This window comes from Orbicella franksi, chromosome 2 (assembly GCF_964199315.1).
Source record: "Orbicella franksi chromosome 2, jaOrbFran1.1, whole genome shotgun sequence".
Taxonomy (NCBI): Eukaryota; Metazoa; Cnidaria; class Anthozoa; order Scleractinia; family Merulinidae; genus Orbicella; species Orbicella franksi.
The window spans coordinates 28,024,140-28,047,454 of record NC_138146.1 but is presented as its reverse complement, the minus strand read 5'-3'; the positions used below and the strand labels follow the sequence as shown (position 1 = coordinate 28,047,454).

Genomic DNA, 23,315 nt, shown 5'->3' with positions numbered 1-23,315 from the left:
TCCAGCGCGCGCGCTAAACATTAGGTCACCGCGCCTATAAATGCTTTAGCTAAAAACAAAAGGAACGGCAACAAGAATATACCGTCATGAGCACTCGGTTTACGCGGTATATTTTTAGCACAGTTCAAGCTTGAAGAAGAAACAAAATGGAAATTTTTTAGGCGTGTAACCATTCAAAAGAGAGCTTTTGAGCATTACTAACTTGTGTTACTGTTCGTTTTGCATATGTCCTAAAATTGTATTGTTGTGTATTTCCTGCAAAAATTTATTGTTTCATTGTTTTTCGACATCCCTTCCATGAATAATTTATCTATGCCAGTAGAACTCTCAAAACTACAAACGTAGTCTGAATTGAAGTCCGATGTATATGATCACTGCTAAAGTGTATGTGGAGATTTGGAACTGACGCGTGAATAGATTCTTCGAGTTGGCGTTCGGTGCCTTAGGCCGCTTGTCGGTCGCGTGTAACATCATTTAAGACTCTACCCATATTCATTAGACATTGTTGAGAGTGAAGAAATAGTGTTCCGGCTCATTTGATGATACATTGCTTTATTCTCTCAACCTTTGTGCCCTAGATCAATGATTGCGCAATGAGATTTCAAGGGGCAAAACGATTTTGACCAGTGCAGGAATATCAAAATAAGAAAACCATGACATTTTTCACCTGAAATACCCTCGTGTTTATTTGTAACTCAAAATCAAATTAAAGACCAGCAAACTACATTGAATATTTGCTCTCCTCAGCTGGCTTGTCTCTGCGGATAAATGAGGAAAGTGGAGCCTTTGCAAACTCTGCAAATTAACATCCTTGGGTTAATTAGAAAGTTAAACTTGTGAAACAACTACGTAATATCTTTACCTATACTTAGCTGGTTTATAGCCTCGGTTTAACGGCGTCACCGCAGAATATGGAGAAATAATACAATGCAATAAATATAAGCTTGGACGACTAAGAATCATAAAAGAATTCCACTTGGTTCGGAGGATGAGAGAAATCAGAGAAATTAAAAAAGTATTTGCACTTGTCACAAAGGGATTAAAAGGTTCTTCGCCGTGCATAATAAACCGATCAACTTGAAGCTAGTCCTATCTGCAGGGTCCAGCTTTCCATCTCCATTTTTATCAAAGGTCGCGATGTAAGAATTAGCGACAATTTCTGGAATGCTATACTCATCCACCAACTCAGCTGCGTCAATATATCCGTCTCCACTATCGTCAACGTCATCAAAGCGATCAGCCTAAACAAGATGCAGTTTCATTCACACTAGTTTACGTTTGGATATAACGAGTTGACAGCTCCGATCCCTGTCGGTGGTGTGGGTGGGTTTAGGGTGGAAAGGCTTCTTCCACTGATGAGAATATTCGCCGTCCAATTAAGCTTTTTAAAATAACATTTCGATATCGTTTAGGGGTTCCATGTTTGTTCGTTTCAGCCGTCATTCCTAGTTGACCAAGCCCTCTACCTCCCTCAAAAATAACCTTTTCTGTCTCTAAATAGACACTAAATTCCTAGACCTTGTCGCGGGTATATATGAATTGCGCATGCTGATGAGGAAAACAACTGTAGTTCGCACCTGCGTTAAATTTTAAAAGCTTAGCACAGGAACGACAACGGTAAAACGCTGCCTTACAAGTTCTCCACGCAAGGTAGTGGGGAGGGGAGGAATAGTCAACAAAGTTTATTATTGCTGTCTTCGATCCGCGATCGATCGATCGATCTTTCCGTGGTGATTCCTCACATTTGCATTGCGCATCCTTACTGCGCATAATTCATGGCGTCAGCAGCGAGCGCTCGTGCACGAGCACATTGAAAACATGGTGGATTTGCCTTGATACTGAGTTCTGTCAGTTGAAAAATGGCTATAGCTCACTAACGAACTCGGGCACCCCAATTTTTTTTCCAGTCGTTTTAATCAACTAATCATTAGCTTTGCGTGAGAAAAGACTGATATGATTTCTATTGCTGAAAATTGAAGAAATAAGGAAAATAGCAGCTGCCCTGTAGTCTTTTCTATTTTGCAGTTTGATAGCCGTGGCAAGCAATTTGGTTCCAATACTTTAACAAGGATTCAGCTGTCTGTCAAAATCAAACTTAAAAAGCTAATTTGTGTCCAATACAAGTATTGACTGTAGTTTGAGGAGTCCGAGTGTTTTCATGAGTCTGGGCTCACAAAGATTTTACAATAACTTGAAATGCGTTCTTGTAATAAGCATTAAATAACGCCAAAATGGGACATTTTCAATGACTCACTGCTCCTTAACGAGCATGGGCACCCCCCCTTTTTATTTTATAATTAAAGTTCTCATATGATAAATATTCAGTGGACAAAGTTTGAACAAAAATCTACTGACAGTTTTATTTCAGGGGAATGACCTTAAACACCAGCGATAGCCTTATCACGGTTTCCTTTGACGATGGTACCCCATCCACACTGGTACTGCAGAAACACTGAATCCAGCTTCTATAATTTTCTCTTAGGCAACCAAATAACTACTTCATGAATCAGCCATTAGGTGCGTCTGTTCGATGTGTTTTAAAAGGAAGGTAGCTCTCCCTATCAGCCTGAAAAGAGGAACCCTTTCAGGCGGAATTCCCACGCATACCCCACGATATAGTTGCAGTGTAAATGGAGTACTCACACCTGTCCAAGATGAAGCTCAACACTACTGCTTACACACTTTCGTCCGGGGAGACGAAAAACACTAGAACGACTGAAATTTTTAAAATTACTTACGTTTGCAGTTTTTACGAGCAGGACAATCATGGCAAACATGGCAACGAACAGCAACTTTCAATTTTCCATTCTTTTGCTTCCCAACAGTAAAGTAGTTTTCTTAAACAAATATAGAACGAAATTTTTATTAATTTTTTTATTCTATAATGAATATTACAGTATATTATATTACAGTACAATGAATATTGCAGTGTCCCGATGGCAATGTGCCAAACTCATGAAACGTTCCTTATATTTCTCTGTGCGTGTATCACGCTTTTAGAAAATGTCCTTTGAGTTATGAAATAAATGCTGTATGTAAAACTAATATTCAATTTTGAATTTCTTGGTAATTTAGTCGTCTTCCTTTCATTTCAGGAATTGTTAAAGTCTGGTTTTACCAGCGACGCAAGCACAAGCGCAAGTACAAGCGCAAGCATTAGGGATGACCCAGGTGAAAACGAAATTCGACGCAAACACAAGCAAAATCGTCCAAACCTTCCAAACTGTTTAGGCGCGAAGTAATTTGTTTTCATTGGCAGATATCCTTGTGCTTGTGTTATGCCTGAGCGGTATTTCGTTTTCACTTGTTGCAGAGCAAAGGCAAGCATAAGTGCAAGCACAAGACAAAGGAAAATTTTTGATCTTTGTGCTTGTGCTTGCGCTTGTGCTTATACCTGCGTTAAGGCCGTTTTCACCGTGAAATAAAAATTATTATTTGTGCTTGCGCTTGTGCTTACGTCGCTAGTAAAAACCAGGCTTAAGGACGTTCGCGCGAAAATTTTCAAACACCGATTTTTTCTGAGACTTTTACCACTGTAAGATGATGGGTTAGTTATGTCAAAAATGTAAAAAAGGTAGGGGCGGAGGGGCGGGGGGCGGTCACCGACTTCGTTTTGGAGAGAACATGCCCGGAAGAACATCTTTTAAGAATTTAAAAGAATTTAAAATTCTTTCAAATTTAAAAATTTGAAAAAATCGGGCTTTGTTAGCGAATAAGGCCACAGTGTCTGTAAGCTCCAAAATATTGCAATTAGATCTTTAAAGTGAAATGTTCTCTGCTAAATATTGTTTAAGTGGACGAGGTTCCTTAAAGAACAAGTTCGCATTTAGCGACCATAGTTTCACGCGCCTTGCAGCCGCAAGATGGCAGGATTCGATGTCCCGTGGACAGAAATCTTCAATTTTTTTAACTTCCCGCATTGATTTTTTGTTCATTTTTGGACAATGTGGAGATAATTGTAAATAAAATCTGTTTCTGGAGAGAAAAGTAAGGGTCAGCGAACGTCCAAGATCGTTAAATCCAAGCAAAGCTATAGTAATGGCCATCTGTCTGATCATTGTTCATTTTAGTACTTAGCGCGCACGCTCGATGCATGACGTGGCATGTGAATTTGCGTACGCAGTAAGGATGCGCAGAAACAATTAGTGCGAATTTCCTGAATACAAATAGAACCAGATGAAACATGAAAGGACGCAGCGTGGCCGAGTGGTGAAATCTACGACTAGTTGAGAGATATGAATCCACCTACGTGAGATTTCAGAATGCTCATTTGATTCGAGTAGAGTTAGTTGGAGAAACTAAACTATGTTTCACAAAAAAACACCCGATTATTTCACGCTTCATCTTGTTCTCATTTCTTGTGATCACGTGTTGTATCTAAACTGACCAAATTACAATTCACGGCCAACTAAAACTCCATTCTCTCCTCGTAATTATCCAGTTTTGGTCTAGCGGATCACGTTTCTAGTTTCACGTTCTCGTTTCACGAGTAAAAACAGTTATTTCACGTTTCCTAAGCTGTTTAAATTGCCGCCCACGATGCTAACTTTTTTTACGATCACCCTTTGCGTAGGATTGATTTGGGATTTTGCTGTTGAACTAATATTAATCGAATTTTTTAAAGAAAGAGCTATTGTGTTACAATACCATGCAATTCCAAACAGAACAAAGACATGAGCTACTAACCTTTTTTTTTTTCTAAAATCGTGCAGTAACAACTCACTTGATCAGACTCCGATAGGGCGACCAGTCAGCTATAAGAGGCTGTTCGTAGGCGTCTAACAATTTCTTACTTTGCAATAAGCCGACGTCATACCCATCCATTATTAAAGATATAGGTTCCTGTTAATGTTTCCTATCTCCTTGACAATCTCGTTCCCAGAGTCTTCGTTCCCCTTGACCAGCGGTCGAAAAACGAGAGCTCTGGGAGCAACCATTTCAGGCATGCGCCATAGATGCAGACTGCGCAGTGAAACCGGATGGACAGAATCACCAAAATTCGGTTATTTCAAAATGGTTGCTCCCAGAGCTCTCGTTTTCCGACCGCTGGTCAAGGGGAACGAGGACTCTGGGAACGAGATTGATCTCCATGACAGAGATCAAGGGCAAAACTGAAAGTCATACCACTGCGCAAGAGCCGGCCAAGCGATTTTATGCTGAAAATATCGGACCCTTGATCATTTATGGTTTTGTTGTTTTGACTATTTTTCAGCATCAGGTATTCGTAGTAATGATTCTAAGCCAGTGGCCAGCCTCGTTCCCAGGGCTTTTCTCTCAGCAATTGGTGTGGGGAAAAGCTGTGGAAACGAGGTGGCGATGGGCAAGAATTTTTTTCTCGCAAATAAATGCTTCGAGACGTTTAAAGCAGTTTTTCAATTCTCAGCATGGAAAAGACCTCAATATTATTTCCTCGTCGCTTGTAAAAATATAAAATGTGTGTGATTTGAAATAACCAGAAACACTTATTTTTAAAACGATGGGAAGTCAAAGACTACTGGAAGGCTTATACAACATGGCATATTTATATTTTGGCTAGACAAGCGGAAGTATTGTTTTAAATATACCACGTGGCGTTGTGCCAGCCTTGCATTGCCTTTGACTTCTCATCGTTTTACTTTTCAAGTTTGGCTGATTAGATCTCCTGTGAGATCCAACGTTCAATCAAGCAGGATCTTCGTTCACGGCTTTGCAGTTTATTTAGTTGGTTATTTTAAAGCCATTTTGATCTCAGTTGGAATAATAAGGCACACCTGGGTTGTTGGTCATGACATGTGCTATTTTGTAATTTTATTAGGCAAATTGACAATCCAATGATGAACATCAGCTTCCTATAACTAGTCACGTTTATCTTTACACCCTTCATTCTATGACTAAAAAAATAGCGTAATCGACCGGGCTGAAATGTTTGTTTGATATCACGCATTGTGGGGAAGGAATACCTGGCTCAGTGACGAAGAAGGTTGAATTGCATGAGTACTGTTTCATGTCATTTTAATCGCCCGTTCGTATTAACATAGAATAGATCATAATAGTCATAATACTGCGAAATTTTCAAACGCTGGCGAGAATCGTTGAATGCAAGAGACGATAAAGGGTAAGAGTGTTAATCCTTCATAAAGGTGTATATCTCAAGATATTTTTATATGCATAGATGTTGTATCCAGTTGTCTCGGGAATCATGCCATCAAGATGTTTTTATTTGGGGTAAAATGTGTGTCAAGCCGCTTGGCGTGTCCACGTGAGAAAAATTCGCCCCAAAGGGGTGGCCATTTCTAGACCATCTTGGAATATTTGAAGCCGGGAGTGATCTCTTATTAAAATTACCACCGATTTTGTTTTTTTTCTTCTCCTTCTAATCCCGGTTTAAAACAAAATCACACAAAACTTACTGTTCACAACAAGCACAAATATTTTCACTCTCCCAACAGTTGAATACAGACGGCAAAAGTTTCCTTTTCGCCGTTTGTCATGCTTAACCTCACTATTTATTTTGGTCACTCCTGGGACGGTCTAGAAATTGCCAATCTTGTGGTGCAAATTTTACTCACGTGGACAGGCCAAGCGGCTTTACTCACATTTTATTATCCTCGATGCAACCTCGTATCCAGGGCTTTCCCTTAGAAATTGGGGGTGGAAATAAGGGAAAAGCCCTCGGAGGCTTGATAGAATGAGTCCGAGAGATTCGGTTACTATATCCAAAATTAACTACTTGCGAGGATAACCTTCAGCTACTTGGGTGGTAATATGCTCAACAGTGCTTTTCAACTTGCAATGCAACGTTGTTGCGCGGCAAGTTGCAAAAACATGTTGAACTAAGTCATAAATTTCTCTAACATTACCGACTCAGCATCCAGTGGAAAATGACAAACTGCTCAGGTTATCAACAGAGAACAGACATACAGAAATGCAGAAAGTTTTTGACAGATAACCACCAAATTACCAAATAGCTAATCAACTATAGCTCTTGAACAACAACTGCTGAACGGCTGAAAATTTTGCGATGTTCTTGATTAAAATTAGAGTGGCTTTTGTACCTATATCAATGTCGTCATTTGGTGGAACGAAAACTTAGATTCGTTAATGTTAACGTATTGTCTCTAAAAGCCTTTCAATCACAGAACGGTTAACAACAGGTGAAAAAATGTTCCCGGCCTCAAGAGTCTTCATGGGCCCGATGAGGATGAGTGAGTGAGTGTGAGAAAAATGTTCAGGTGTTAATACGGGCCTGCTATCTGTCTGTGAGAATGGATTGTCACGTAGCTGCAGGCCTAGGTGTTCTGTATTTTTGTTCCAAATTGCCCAATGGCAAACGTTTTATTTTGTAAAGCAAAGAGTGACGAAAAATCTTGATCTGATTTTAAGTCTGATAGCCAATACTCATAGAAAGTAGTTCTTTAATGAATATGGTGCTTTCATGAATGATACTCAGCAGGAAGATTTTAAAATCCATCAGGGGCAGAAAATTGTTTTCACAGTAAGTGGTCCGAGCGGAAAATTAATTCGCAGGTTTATTTGTTGTTTTCCAGTATATAACAAATCGCGTGGGTCTGCCTAACCATATTTTCAAATTTTCCCTTCACCATCTATTATACATGTCTGTTTTCATCTTTAATGTTTACATTGATCATGGCTAATTTTCCTATGAGAATATACTGAGACAATATTTACATAGAAAACGCGGCTTGATTGTGGCTAAAAGTTTTCCTCCATTAAAAAAAGGTATCTCTCTCTGTTTCATGAGTCGTTTTGGAGTTTCAGTAACAGAGTATACGCTTTGTTTAACATTCTCAGCATAAAATTGTTTTGGATGCTTCAGGAATTGATCACGCAATTTTCTTGGTAAAATTAATTATTGATATCTCCTTCTTTTTGTCGTATCTAATTTGAAATTTGTTTGCACACATAAAACAAGAGAAATTGTCGCATCAGTTAAAAGCAATGCAAGTAATTATTAAATCCACAGCACCACAAGAGTTTCTACAGCAAACATGGGACCGACCTAGAGATGAATGAGAGTTTATCCGAACAGGGCCGTCTTCAACACCTTCTCAGCTCAAGGAGTACTTCCTCCATCGTTTTGGAATCTTCAATTGCCTTATTAATTTTCCTTGTGGCAGTGCCCGGCAATACACTTGTTCTTCTGGTTGTTTATAAGACGCCAAGACTTCGAAATGCAGCTGGAATATTGATCACTTCGCTGGCGATTTCGGACCTTTCTTTGATGCTCTTGTTATTTCCACCAGCCTTTTCCGCCACGATCACAGGACGATGGCTCGGTGGTTTTTACCTTTGTCAAATCAGTGGTTATGCAGTGCCCTTTCTCTGCAGCGGCTCGCTACAAACCATGGCATTGATGGCCCTTGATCGTCATTTTCGTATCGCTCATCCAATAAAGCACCGAACCATATTCAGCGTGAAGCGAACAAAATTAATGGTTGTGCTTGTGTGGCTAGTTGCGTCTACGGTTCAACTTCCTTACGTGGCAAATGGTGGTGTGTATACTTTTCATCCTGGCAAATTCTTCTGCTTCGTTGATTTTTCGTTTCTGGCCAAGTTAGGCATCGTTTATCTCGTCGTGCCTTCGTTAGTTATCCAGCACTTTTACATGAAAGTATTCTTGGCTTTGAGAGCCAACAAGAAACGCGTTAAAACTCTGCACAGACAAAACCGCGACGCTTTTAGGATGACAGCCCAAGAAGTTAAGTTAACAAGAACTTTATTAATGACCGTGATCGCATATGCTATTTGTTGGACTCCGGTTATGATAATCGATTTCGTGGAAATGGCTCGTGGCGGATGGGTCCTTTCTCGTGGAGCCTATATGATGTACTCCACTTGTGGCCTGGCGAGTGCGTGTATAAATCCCTTGGTGTATGGCTTCATGAACAGAGTATTCCGTGCAGAATACATGAGACTATTAGGCATACGCACGCTTAATATTTCAAATTCTTCGGTAGCTTCAGTTGAACAACAGTAATAACGTTTTGCGCAGTTTAATTATGCTTGAAGCCGTCTTCTCTTTATAAAAACAGTAGTTATGTCATTTTGAAAATTAAAAGTTGTGTGCAATACTGCGGTGATTTTTCATGTTCAAATATGAGATTTTTATTATTGTATTTACTTGCAAAACTATAGAAACCCTGAATAAACGTTCACAGCTGTCTTTCTAGAGCTGAACTTTATTCTAAGTCATGGTGTAATAACAACATCAGTAATGTAACGAAATTCTTCCTGAATGCTAACCAAAATTTAGAGAGATGCAAAGGTTCGAAATCAATTTCTGTTGTTGTAGCTAATGATGATGCGAGTTTATGTGATTTATTTCCGAAAAAGGTAATAAATGGGATTTTCTAGGGGTTTACCGTGTAACTGATAAATATGCTCGATTGAAATGTTGGAAAACACTCCGAAAGCTGATATCTCAGTCGCCTAGCTAACAGCTGGCGATTTGCAAAAATAAAACGATCTATTACTTAAGATTCTTTTCAGCAGAATTGATGCAGTTATTGACACCAGGCTGAGACAAGGGCAGACAGGATTTACAAGAGGCTGAGATGCATAGATCAGATCTTCGCTCTGAGGAACACCATCGAGCAGTGAAACACCCCTCTGTACATCAATTTTATCGACTTCTGGCAAGCCTTTGAAGATTCTGCGATCATATGCGATCATATGCAGTCCCTCCAAAGATGGTCAACGTCATGGAGTTGTTCTACCAACAGTTCGAGTGCAGTGTCATTGTAAATGAAAGTCTGTCAATCTGGTTCTCTGTGGGGTCTGGTGTGCAACAGGGATGTGTCATCTCTCCTATCCTCTTTCTGGTTGTCATTGATTGGATCATGTGTAGAACAACGGCTGACAGACCAAGTGGACAGTCACTCTTTTCCCAACTTGAAGACCTCCACTTTGCAGATCGCCTCGCTGCTCTTCCCACAACACGTTGCCACCTACAGGAGAAGACCGACAGGCTCATTAGGTTTAACCATCAACACCTCCAAGATCCAGGTCTTGTGTATCAATGCCATTCCAGATGCACCAATTACAGCAGATGGTGAACCACTTGACTTGGTTGAGGAATTCACCTACCTGGGAAGCCTTGTCGCAAAGGACAGTGCAGCGCAGAAGGACACCAAGGCAAGGCTTGAGAAAGCTCGAGTTACAGTTGCAAGACTCCAGCCTATATGGAAGTCGAGGCAGTACAGCCTTAGGACGAAGCTCAGACTATACAACAGTATCGTCAAACCAGTTCTGCTTTCTGGTTCCGAGTGCTGGCGAGTGTTAAAAGGCGATACGAACAAGATCAGTGCCTTCCACAGCGGATGTCTCAGGAGAATATGTCGCGTCGTCTGGCCTAAAAAGGTCTCAAATGAATGGTTGTACAAGAAAACAAATAGCCAGAATGGGGTGGTGGTGATTCAATGTCGCCGGATCCAATGGCTTGGGCATGTCCTTAGAATGGATCAGGTCCGTATCCCCAAGACTGCCTCAGATCGACACCACCTGGAGGAAGGAAGCAAGGGCGGTCCAGAACAACTTGTAGACGTACCGTGATGGTCGAGCTAAAAGGGATGGACTAGACATGGGGTAAGGCACAACATGGAAGCAACGCTAAGAGGAAACGAAAAGAAATTCAGCGCTGGAATCGACAGTTCAAAAGTAAGATTGTATATTTTGCCTGGAGACCTTTAAAAATAGTGCACTAAAATAATCTACTTTCCGCAAATTTTAGGTCTAACACTTGCGTAAATAGAATGAATGTACTTGTTGCTGAACGAACTGAAATGATTCAGCAAAAACCGTCAATTTTTAATTTATTTTTGTAAAGTAAACCTGCATCGTGACTTTACACTGCTTTCTAGGCTAAGCATACATTCTGCAATGCACATTGGAAACTAGATTTGTTTAGATCACCATTCATCAGCTGAATTTATTCAGGCTTCAAGCTGGCTTTATTCATTATGCTGTTTTTCAGGCTACTTTTAGGTTTCAAGCTGACTTTATTCAGCGTTCTTTCAATTATATCTAAGATTATGCAATCAAGAATTTCTTTAGTATACAAATAGAGTGCTCTTATCCCTGTAATATGAAGTGCATCTACGATTTACACCGGCGATTTACGACATGAGACTAGAATAAATGCTTGAAGATTAAGTTCTAGAAGTTTTCATATTCCAGTAACAGATCTAGTTGGTACTTTGGAACAGCTGACAAGTTCCTTTCTCGCAGCAAGTGAGTTTCTCCGAGCTAATTCCCAGTTGACGTTATTTATAGGCCTCTCAACGAGTTCGGAGCGGCAAAACCCGCTGTCACAGAGTGTAGGAGGAATGAGTTTTTGCAAATGTAATGTGTTTGCATTCATCATGAAAGAACAAAGCCTGCGTGTGGAATTCTTGCTAGACCGGGGTAAGACATAATTTTGGCTAACGGGTGACAAATGGCTAAACATTTCAATGAGGCCATGTTAAGAATTTTCGGGATACGGGATGTTAAGGTTAATATTTAACTGGATACAGGATATTTGGGGAAACATTTATGGGATTAGGGATAGATCAGATGAGAAGGGATATCGAGTGGAAAAATTGTTCATTTTAGTTAACGGAATAGAGGATATTTAGGACAAAAAAACGGGGTTTGGGGTACCATTCACCTTTCCATCTGGATCTCTTTGACTGACGAAAGTGTTAACCTGGCCTTCTTTATTGAAAACTACCGATAATTGGCCGAAATCGTCTAGTTGATTAATCTTGCTGGTGTTCAACTTCAACATTTTTATAGACAACGACAACCGACAAACAGATGGGCCATTATTTACTACAAGAAATTTTCTCATTGAACTTCTTCACCGCACAGCTCCGCTTCAGTGGAATACGAGAGATTAACCTTGGTGCTTTAACATAACCGCGGGAATATTTATTGCTTTAATTTAAAGTAAAGCAAAATTTGATCCTTTGTGTGTTTTCCCTATCTTATTGCCCAACAGCCGAAACGATATTGACTTATCGCCATTTTTGGCGAGTCATGTACGTACAGTGACAAAAAGTTTAATTGTATGAGGCCAAGCCGAGTGCATTTAAAACACTGGCTCGATTGATACCTCAGTTCGCCGTATCTTATACAACAATTAACGTCTTCATCCTTCTCACAAGAGGCAAACGCTTCGAAATCGTTTAATAATGCATTATACCAGTTATAGATTTGTTTTCTTCACAAGCGAATTAACTGATGTAATCCATCTCCAGATTCTGCCCGAACTGAGCAAAAAACGTTTGCCGCCTCTTCTGAAACTCGTGTTTGCTATTTTGTTGCCGCAAAGCTCGGCATAAATCGACTTTAATCCCCTCATGGATGGTAGCTGGTCAACAATATCTTTAGTAATAGTGTGGGTTTGCTGTTTACATGGTAAGAATTTCTCAACGATAAATATTTTTCTTCTGCGAAGGTTGCTTTTGTAAACAAAAGTGTTTTTTGGCCATCCCATCTCGGCAGGCAAATATTTATCGTCTAGTTAACTAATTTTGCCCCTCTACCGTAAATCTAAGGTCTATGTTTGAACAGGACTTAAGTTTTGGATTCCATTATCTGTCTACGCTTGATAAACTTCTTGTTAGTTCAACTTGTCGTTAACTGCTGGTGGACAGACTGTTATCGTCAAGTTGCATTTGCAAAACGCAAACAACCATCTTGAACCAAGACACTTGGGTTTTATAAAATAATCTAGAAAATGACAGTTAAACAAAATAGGAACGGAATTGACTTCTATGACTGCGTTAAGTGAATAAAGCTAAAAAAAAAAAAAACATTCACAGTGCATTCGCTTTAGATGTTTAACTATTTTTACATGATGCCGGCTCTCTTATAGCCCTGGTCACTCGAAATCTATGAGTTGTTTCCTTGAAGTTAACAAATGTTGACCCCTCCTCAGAAATCCAGGGAGCCCCAAATCCCAGCTCATCCAAGAGCGCTGAACCACCGGGTGCTATGAAAGTGGTAAGATGATATTTAATCTTTTCTAAGTTTTACAAAACGTGTGGTATCTAACAAGTAAACCTGTACGGAGGAGCAAAGCTGCAACAGGGACGCAGAAACTCTAACGAACTAAACTAAACGGCTTTCTTGCTAGGGTAAAATCTAATATTGTTAAGGTTATAGTTATCTCTATATTGTTCCTGGAATCTTAAAGAGAAACAATCGAGTAAGAGTCAGTCTTATAGCTTTTTCAGTAAAACCTGCGATGGATAAAGTAAATCATTCATTATGAAGTAACAACAGAACTAAAACTGATGCAAAAAAGCCTTCCCCCACCTCCTAAAAAACACCTCAGGCTTTAATAACTATATCATAACTATGATCATTCGCAACCTGTGTCTTGGTACATTATATCTGCCCACGTGAATGCGTTTAACGCAAATTAGCTCTAACTGATTGATTGAAGCTCTACTTGAATGTGAGGCTAATAGACCCAGTTTTGGTACTTGGTCTATTAAAAAAATGAAATTTAACAAAGGTTTAATTTGTCATGTAAGCCTTTGGAGTTTCGTTGCCTTTTGATCGAATGACCGATCAACCGGTCGATCTAGAAGGCCAACTTTGTAAAATAAGTTTTTAATGGTTGCACCCACGAAGCGTGCGTAAGCTCCATTTGGGTCTGTATTGTGTGCCACACCAAAGAGGAACCAACTGATTTGAGGCCAAGGACCTGCCAAATTAGTTGGGCTGTGGATGAAGAGGGAAATAATGCCCAGTTCGATCTGTGAGACTCGCGTTGTTGCAGGGCAAACTGGAATACAACTACGATGTTTCACCACAGGGCCCTCTTACTGTTTCTTGAAAGGTCATTTATAATTCAGATATTTTTGATAATCATGGGAACAAAAAATAGCACAGTTTGCTCGACGCCTCCTGTGCTTTTCTTCGCGACGTGATCCAATCCAGAAAAGATTGATATACAATGAAATAATACAATGTAACTTCTGCCATGCTTTTGTCGCTTTTAATTTGTTTCCAGCACAATCTCATTGTGTGTGAAGGTCAGAAGGCATTTGTGTCATGTCCGAGCATTTTCGATGAAATAACTGTGGTGGAAACGATGTACGGTCGCAAAGATCCCTCCATCTGCGTGCATCCAAGCATTCCATCAAGCACAATGTGCCAGGAACAAGAAACACAGATCAATGCTCAGATCAGAGGACTGTGTGAAGGAGAACACACTTGTGAAGTGGCAGCAAACAATGACTTACTGGCTAAGGCTGGAACAACAATCTGCCCCAATGTGTACAAATACTTGGACATTAAATTCAGGTCAGTTTGTTTCCGCGTAGACTCGTTTAAAATCTTACACATAAGATGCTGGGTGTGGACCACTTTTTCCGGAGCGACGTAACACTTACCTCTTCAATGTTGCCAAAGGATCATGTGATTGTTGTTGCCACAGTGCTAAATGACCCTGAATATCAGTAGGCTAGTTCCAGGAAATTGTCTTCTCAAAAGAGCGATACATGAATGGTTGCAGTCTACCCCTGGCTGAGGAAAATTAAGATGGGATTGTGATAATTTTCTTGATACATGTGACATGATTTATAGATTGTTGTGCTCCTTAATAGAAAATACCTAACATCATGTTTGGTTTTTTTGCCATCTCAAGGTCTGCACTTCTACTTAAATTAAGAAACCCATATAATGACATCATTTTTCGCGTTTTTATATAGCTGCGGTAGTACGAGTTGATTTTCAACGGTTCAACAGTAGAACATGAATTTCCCCTGCTGTCTATTATACTCCCAAACATACACGACCGTTTTCAAGGTATTGATACAAGAAAACTGCTTTCTGTTGCCTTTATGAAATAGTCGCTCGAGATAACTATAGGTTATGTTAAATGAATTTCAGCCAATCACAACACGTGTTATGTCTTGTTACTTTGATAGGTGCACGCCACGAACATATTATCCAAATGTAGACAGCGGCTCAGAAAGCAGCCAATCAGTTAATGAAGTCATAACTGGTGGCGCTGTAGGAATGGGTTCATCTTCCTCAGTTTCCACTGCTACGTCTTCATCGTCGTCTTCCACTTCTGTACCGGAAATTACTGTTCAAGAACACGAAAATACTCAACCTGTCACTACTGCTACCTCACAAGCATCCGTTACTCCAATTGATACTCATAATGGCTCAACACCCGGAAATGACATCACTGAGGAATTCACCCAACCGGAGGGCGCAACGGACGTCATAACAGAGACGTTTCCGGCAAGCACAGCGCCATCACAGCAGGCGGAAGTAAACGAAACGTTTAAAAAGTCTGAGACTCCTGTGCGACCAGAAGGATCTGGAGACGAACCGAGCGGAGACGAGAGTGCCTCTGGGTATGGGAGCGAATTGCTGCAACAACGGGACGTTGTGTATGATGAGGGCAAGAGATGAACTGGGGACGAGATTGTTTTCTCCTAACTGGGAGATTGCCTGAATAAACCCTTTGAAAACGTAACAGGCTGAAGTAACCTGTCTCTAAAGGGATTTAAAAATCATTTTCATGCTGACAGCTCTTGTGTGAGCTTTAAATACTACTCTGTCGTGTCGAAGTTTAAACAGCAGTTGCTGTTGCTGTAAACATGACAATTGACTCAGAAAAAGGCTTATTTCCAATCGTAGTGCTATATTGTTTGTGAAATTTAGCAAACTTCTAGGCACATTCATCACTCCACGGTCCGCAGTACAGAGACGCTCATCTTGCCTCTGACAAGATGGCATCGAGTCAAATTGTTATTAGTATTTCACGCATACAATAAACTTTTCTTTTTAATTTTTTCGTAACATCTCTCAATCGTGCTGAGATGTTGTGCTCTTTTTGGATGCATTTTACTTCCAAGTAACTGAAAATTGTCCGTTAACAGCTAGCACGTATTCGCAACTAGATTAGACTACTTACTACAAGAAGACAAAATGATTCAGTATCCTCACTGATATATGAACACCACCCGGCATGTATCTAATATGCACTTTGTGAGAGAACTTGCGTATTCTCAAAATTCCAAGTTTTAGTACGCATCAAACAAGGTGCTATAAAATGCAAATGAGAATTAAAAAATCCAATCCTCCATGGGAAAAGCGGATGGTGGCTACACATTTTATCACAATACCACGCGAACCTTACACAGGCCATTAGGCACAAGGAAAACCATAGTTTTGCAATATTCGCACCTATCCTAAAGACATTGTGCATGCTATGTTTGACGATTTTAGAACTTTTCCGTTTGTTTTTATGTTTTTAGAGTTTTCGTACGCTAGGCATTATGGGTAAATGTCCCAGTCGCCATCTTTTTTCCTACGCAGGATTTTCTAGCAGTAATCGATTGCAAGGGAGGCTATCTCCTCTTAATGAATTTACGGATGCAACCAATAGACGTTATCTTACTATAACTTGTATGCATTAAACATGGCCCACACTTTTGCGCGGAGAACAAAAATGAATTTATGTTAAGCGGTTCATGCTGGTAGTTGCTTTCTGTTCTGGAACAAGAGGTTAACTTCTTATATTTAATATAACATAAGTGTTTTTGTCCAAAGCTAAACTCGTTCTTACTTTTGTGAAGCATCCAAGTCTTTACACTTTCATGAACTGTTAAATTATTAGTTTTTAAAATCAGTTGATATTGCTATAAGGGATTAATTTCCCATAGAAATTCAAACTGTGACATCTGTACCACTGTCAGGTGATGAGAAAGTTGGTTCCAAGTGATTAAAATAGTACAGGTATTTTTCATTGCACAGAAAATACTGAAATAAATAAAGTTTTTACCAAAATGTTGAGCCATTTCTACACTTGTTTATGTTCTTAACTGATTATTACATCATGTAAAAAGCTAAATCCTATCACTCAAGCACCCCCTAAAGAGCTAGTAACCAGAGCATGGAAAGGTGACCAGGGAGGGCATTGGCCTTCAAAGGTCAGACGTCCTGCGTTTAAATCCACCTCTTAGACGACTTCCTGGAGTTATAACCCGATAAAGGTCTTCAGTTCAAATCTTCGGCTATTCTTATGTAAACATTGAAATCTTCAGCTCTCCCTTCCCCAATCAGATGAGGTCTTTCACAAGTTTATGTTCAGTTTTCAAAAGTGGCGTTCCGTCATTTTTGTGGCGTGCCTGTACACCGCCTGGTTTCTCAATGTGAAGGGGGTAACGTGGACAATTGCTCTGCCCGTGATACAAATGACTTATTTCATTGCGCTCATGGCCACTTGAACTAGTTTGCAGAGCGGCAAGGGAAGATGATCGCTACTTTACCCCTCAGGTCCGAATGCATTTTATTTGACACAAAAACTAGAAAAGAGATCATTTCTTTAAACAGGTAAGGTAATGCTCTCCAGTCATTGCAGATTTTTTTTAATGTTTGACTTATTCAGACAACTCAGATAAATTCAGCAACTTTTCTTTCCACCACGCGTAATCAGAGGTAATGTTTGTCAATTTTTTCATTTGTGTTCAGTTATTTCTAAATATCAACATTGAAGGCTTCCTTCCTGCAATATGCTACGTCGGTTGAAAAAAACAAATAAAAGTCTACATTTTTTGATAACTTTAACACCTCTTATCAAGAATTTTAAGTGCTCTCCCGTTATGAACACTGGCGAAGAAAAAGCAGAGCAAATGGACAAGTAATTTGCGAAGTCCAGTCATTCTCTACAAGTTCCGGTGAACTTTTTTGCTTAGTTTTGTTTTCAATAGCAACGTTTTACAAGCGAAATCTGGCGCATTTTTGTCTTCTAATTATTTTTTTTACGGTATCTCTTGTACACCAACAAAACCAGTTCTCGATTGTCATAGCGACGGGTAGTGAGATGACATCACTGTAGTATTTTTAGAATTCCTTGACCATTACGAACTTTCTGACCCTGCCACCATGTTGGACCAAAAAAATGGACGACAGTTTTAATGAATGGTAATTTACGCAAATATTTTGATGTTATTATCTTAAGTGCCCGGTTTTTCAAATAACCGAAAGATATTTTCGCTTTTGTAACGTATTGATCGGAAGAGCGCTTAAGTGTGAACTGGGTAACGACATATTTTGTCATTCTTGACATCTCGTGGAATTTATATCTGTTGTTCTCGTTTTAGAAAGATTCGTGGATCTGACGAGTCCAGCCTCTATAGAGTATACGGGTAAGTGATATCTCTTACCTTTAATTATTAGCGTTCATAAGAGGTTTAAAAAAACTCGATCGAAACAAGATGCTAGTTTTTTTGTTGAAATTATTTTCATGTCTAAATTCGTAAACTGTTTATATGAAGCCACAGTATGTCATGTTTCCCCACCCTACAAAATCACCCGCATTTCTTATAAGCATTAACAGCTTTTCTACAAGGCAAATAATATTCACTGGTTGAACATAGATATTTTCAAGAGCTCATAGGCTTAATAACAGCAATAGTTTGGGCTGGTTTATAGTGTGTTGGTATAAGTTACGGTGGAAACCTTTAACAGGTACCAGGTTGTTTATCAAGCGAGCCACGTTCCGGCAATTGAACATGAACACCGATTTAAAAGTTTGGTGAGTAAGGCGATTAAAAGGGAAAAGTGTCCACTTGTTTCAAGATCATATCGATAGGCAGTATTCGGAAACTTTGTCTTGCACAGTTGTCCTCAGGATTGGATCCAGAAATATTATTAAGATGGCGTTACGATATTGACCGATCCTCCAGTTTGTAGTAAAACAATACAAAATTTGAAACCAAGTTTTTTTCTGCAGTCATCTTTGTGTTAACTACTAAGCACTGTGTGCACTTGAGAGTTAAAAGTTGCCTAGGGTATATCTTGAATTAATTAACCCCCAGGGGGTCTCATTGTTCTGATATCTTTGAACTGGGCGTGTAGAGGGGACAAGCATGACAGGCCAATTTATTGCTTGAAATAATGACTAAGTCTGTCACACCATAGCCATTGGCCACTGGCCGTTCTTACTACCAATGGCTTACGTTGACTGGTGTCAGCAAAGGACGCAGCGGATGAGAGAGTTTAAGCAAACCACGACAGCGACGCCAACGAGAAGTTCACCAAACAAAAGGTTTGATGAACAGAACAATGGCTATTTGCGTGCGTTTATAAATCTTTGAGCATTTCGTAGGTCGTCCTCTGCAAAATAACAGTGAGAAATGAACAAACTTCTGAGATTTTGGAGAAATTAAAGTGGGCCACCACGGCTAATTTTTCGTTTTTTATTTTGCAATTGATCGCTTGCATTACTTATTTAGTTTAAGCACGTTTTTAGAACGACCGGCATATTAAACAGATTTACATGATTGTGAAGTTCAAAGGCGGCTCATTACCCCCAGGGGATTATGGCTAAAAGTGAAAGTGAAGAAGTTCGAACTGGTGAAGATAGATTCAATTTTGACTAGGTGTCCTTCTTGGCGTGGCCGTTGTGTGGTAAATGTTCCGTGAACGATAAAAAGACGCTTTTCTCACGTTTAGCAGAGAAACCTATTGAGGCTAGACCTTGAGCTACGATCTATCCTGTCTCTGTCTCACTCCGGGTGGGTTAATTTAGCAAAGAAGAGTCAGAAACACTAAGTAATATCTTCGTCTTTTCCCCTAGAATTTTGTACTCGTAGTTCAGTATGTGGCTGGTTGGTGTCTTTGCGATTTTCTCGTTCGTTGCCTCGATAGATGGAACCTTACTAGGTAGGTAAAGGGAGTGTTTCACCATTCCATCTCAAATGATGCAAACCACTGCAGATATTCGTTGGGCTCCCTTTTATCCTGCACGAATTGCGGTCTTTAGTTGTTTGTTTTAAAAAAATCTGCAAATGTTGTACCTGTTAATTGATTGGTGATGTATCATCATGTCCAGATCCGAACAGCTATATCTTTACACACTTGTTTAAAAAAATGCTACATCTAGACTGCGACACCAAATGACTCATTAACTAATGTCTTGAGGCTATGAAGATACAAGCTACCTATTATTATTATTATTATTATTATTATTATTATTATTATTATCATATCGTTATAGTTGTACATGTATCTTTCCTCGCATGGTAACATAAATAATGTGAATGAAATAAAATGACTTGACTTGTATACTGGCATCGTTTTACAGGAAGCTGTCCTGGCAGCTGTTCTCCACAATGTTACCCAGCGTGTAATCCTATGTGCTGTTACACCGCTCAACAGTCGTCAATATTTCAACAACAGCGACTACTACAACAACAAAAACAACTGCAACAGCTGCAGTATTACTACCAGCAGCATACTCAGCAGTCGGCTTCGCCTCCAGCCTCCTACATTCAGGTTCCCCCCGCCCCAGCCCCAGCTCCGGCATTCTCGCTCACTCCTTCCCCTTCCCCTTCTCCCGTTCCCGCTCCTGCTCCTTCTCCACCTGCCCCACCCCCTCCCTGTGCGTCGTATTGTCCAAAGGAATGCTACCCTCAGTGTTCTACGTCATGTTGTGAACCCAAGCCTCCTCCGATGCCTTTGTATATGAAAAGAAAGCAACAAGTGGCAGTGGCTTGTGAAGGACATAAACTGAAGATTAAATGTCCTAACAAGTGAGAAAATTATATGACATAGTCCAAGTATCTGAAAAAGGGAATTTTTTGTGTGTTTTAGATCCAGAAATTCTCTGTATTAGGTGTAGTAAATTCTCTGTACCAGTGTTACTGGTGAATTTTTTGTTGTTGTTGTTTCTAGAACAATCAAATTGCAATGGCTTATTTATCACAGCCATCTTATATTCACTGCAGTCAGGCTGTGTTTTTACAAATCTCGTCAGTGAGTAAAGAACTCAGAGCTTGTAATGGGTTGTTGTAATCAGATTAGGTTTCTTGTTTAGATACGACATCACTGTTAATCCATGCCTGGATTAATTTATTTCCCAGGTATGATCGTATCGCATTATACAGTACATTCTACGGAAGAGACGAAAACAAGACATGCCAACACAAAGTCCTTCCTTCCAAGGGATATTGCGTGGCGGAAGAACATCGAGTCAATAAGAAGTTGTTCGACCTGTGCCAAGGAGAAAATAAGTGTTCTGTGGCAGCTACTAATGCCTTTCTTGGTAAAAAGAACAATATTATTTGTCCTGATGTCTATAAGTATGCCAGAGTTGTCTACCGCTGCATACAGCACCCTAAAATTGTGCCGGTGAGTCGATTTGTTAAACTGTAAAGCTACGTACCACTTTTCTCTCGTCAGAATCCATCTTCGAGAAATGAATAATGGGTCCCTAGTTTTCCTCCAAAATATTCTTGCATGACGTGGCCTGGAAGCGACTAACTGACTGGACAACTCGCCAGTGCTCGCTATCTCAGGCTATATCTTTGGATTGGATTATGTGAATCGCTGAAAGCGAACACTGTTCCCCTGACTGCATGACTGCATAAATTATTACAGATGGTCGCGGGCCATTTTGAGTAGAACATGTAAATTTGCACAGAATCTCATTCATAACTCCTTTAGTACTACATTACTTTGTTAATATCCATGTTACCAATATATTTCTTTTAAGCATTGTATTGTATCACACATTTTTCTTCCAAAAGCCAAATCTTCAAGATTCTTTGACACCAACAGCAACAACAACAACAACAACAACAACACCAAAAACAACAAACACAAGAATTCTAGTCATACACAAAAATAATGAGCGTTGCATTTGTCACATGTATGGTAATTATTTTGTCACCATGACTTTGACCGATTGCATTTTATTAATTCTGTTCGTCTCCAGGTGTGCTCCCTACCATGCCACAAACCATCCAAGTGTTTTCCCAGATGTGACATCAGCTGCTGCACTCCCCCACCGCCCCCTCCCCCACCACCTGCTCCTCCTCCTCCCGCTCCTATCCTCCCACCAACATGTCCTGGAGCATGTCCAGCGCAATGCTTTCCAGCTTGTTCTCAATCATGCTGCAGTCCGCCACCACCACCTCCCCCCGCGCCAGTGTACTACCCCATGCCACCTCCAGCACTCCCTCCTCCTCCAACCTGTCCAGGATCGTGTCCAAGTACATGTGCACCAGTGTGTTCCGTAAGATGCTGTATAGGCCGGAGTGCTGAACAGAACAGCATGAGACCACTTTCTTACTCGGCGCCTCGTGTGGCACCGGCCGCTTATAGATACCGCAATTATTACCCAGCTGCTCAGTCCAATAACTACTACAATCAGTACAGGCAATACGCTCAAGCAAAGTCGCCGTACCCGAATCCTTATGCAACGTATCAAACGTATAGGACATCGTATGGAGACCAGCGGAATTTACAGAACGTGAATCGTTATCAAGGCTAATTGTCTTGGGAGTAACAGTTTGCACATGAGATAGGAGGTGACTCAAGAATTACGAAAACAGTTCCCATCAAGACAATTTATATACGGTGCAAATTTGGAAGCAGTTGTTATTATTCTTTCTCAAGAAAAAGCTGATTCTCATTGAATCTCTTAAAGTAACTGCAAGAACATAGCATTGCATGCGATGTTCCTTACCTTTCAAAAGCGGCATCCAAGCAAACAGAAATCTACTAGGGATTTGAGAGTGTTTCTAATCTCGTGTCTTATCCTCAAAAGTTATTTAGTAAATTAATAGACGAAGTGTTAACTTTAGGTTCATAGATGAAAAAAAAACAAAACAAAACAAAACAAAACAGAAACAAAAGGAGAAGAAAAAGGAGAAGGGGAAAAAGAATGAAAGAACGAACGAAACTGATCAAACATAAAAATGGTTTCGAATCAATGATCGTCAATTCACAATAATTATTTTTCAGTACTTCCCCCTCTGTTTATATTAGATTACTACTGTTTTGTTAATGGTCGTTAACATATGTTTAATTTGTCCTAATCGTGACTCTTATTTAATTTGTCGAACTATCTACTTTAGTGTAGACTTGCTTATCTCAATTGGATTAACAAGTTATATTTCCTTAGTTATGCTAGGAAAACTAAATGCGCGATGAAACGAAGAGGACTTTTAATTGGCAAACAAAATGCCTTATTAATGTTTTATTGTAAACGATAATTATTTTATAGATTCAAATGTACATAATACATTTTCAGTGCACACTCTGTCTTGTTGTCAATCTTCTTGAATGAATAAACGAATGAGGGTTTTTTGTTGTAATGTAGATAGATGAACACCCTAATTAACTTAATGTTAGCTTGGTGATATCCTCTGTAAATGTTGTTATTATCATCATGATCATCATGATCATCATGATCATCATCATCATCATTATTATTATTATTATTATTATTATTATTATTATTTCAAGACATGAAAATGTTCAATATCCACTGATCTAAAGCAGCTAGTAAAGAA

General features: G+C 39.7%; 3 protein-coding genes across 3 annotated transcripts; all 3 read left to right on the top strand.

Annotated features, from left to right (window-relative positions):
* The first annotated feature begins 7,746 nt into the window (after window positions 1-7,746).
* LOC145469467 (melatonin receptor type 1A-like) lies at window positions 7,747-9,004 on the top strand. The gene has a single exon (XM_081453203.1). The coding sequence runs from the start codon at window positions 8,006-8,008 to the stop codon at window positions 8,975-8,977; it is 972 nt and encodes a 323-aa protein (XP_081309329.1). The 5' UTR covers window positions 7,747-8,005; the 3' UTR covers window positions 8,978-9,004.
* Window positions 9,005-11,184: 2,180 nt separating this feature from the next.
* Window positions 11,185-17,499, top strand: LOC145479057 (uncharacterized). The gene is made up of 4 exons (XM_081457300.1): window positions 11,185-12,399; window positions 12,923-12,987; window positions 14,006-14,298; window positions 14,925-17,499. The coding sequence occupies exons 1-4, from the start codon at window positions 12,342-12,344 to the stop codon at window positions 15,418-15,420; spliced, it is 912 nt and encodes a 303-aa protein (XP_081313426.1). The 5' UTR covers window positions 11,185-12,341; the 3' UTR covers window positions 15,421-17,499.
* Window positions 17,500-17,713: 214 nt separating this feature from the next.
* LOC145469460 (uncharacterized) lies at window positions 17,714-23,097 on the top strand. Its single transcript, XM_081453190.1, has 4 exons — window positions 17,714-19,680; window positions 20,102-20,549; window positions 20,880-21,147; window positions 21,734-23,097. Exons 1-4 carry the CDS (start codon window positions 19,617-19,619, stop codon window positions 22,289-22,291), a joined length of 1,338 nt encoding a protein of 445 aa, XP_081309316.1. The 5' UTR covers window positions 17,714-19,616; the 3' UTR covers window positions 22,292-23,097.
* Window positions 23,098-23,315: the final 218 nt, after the last annotated feature.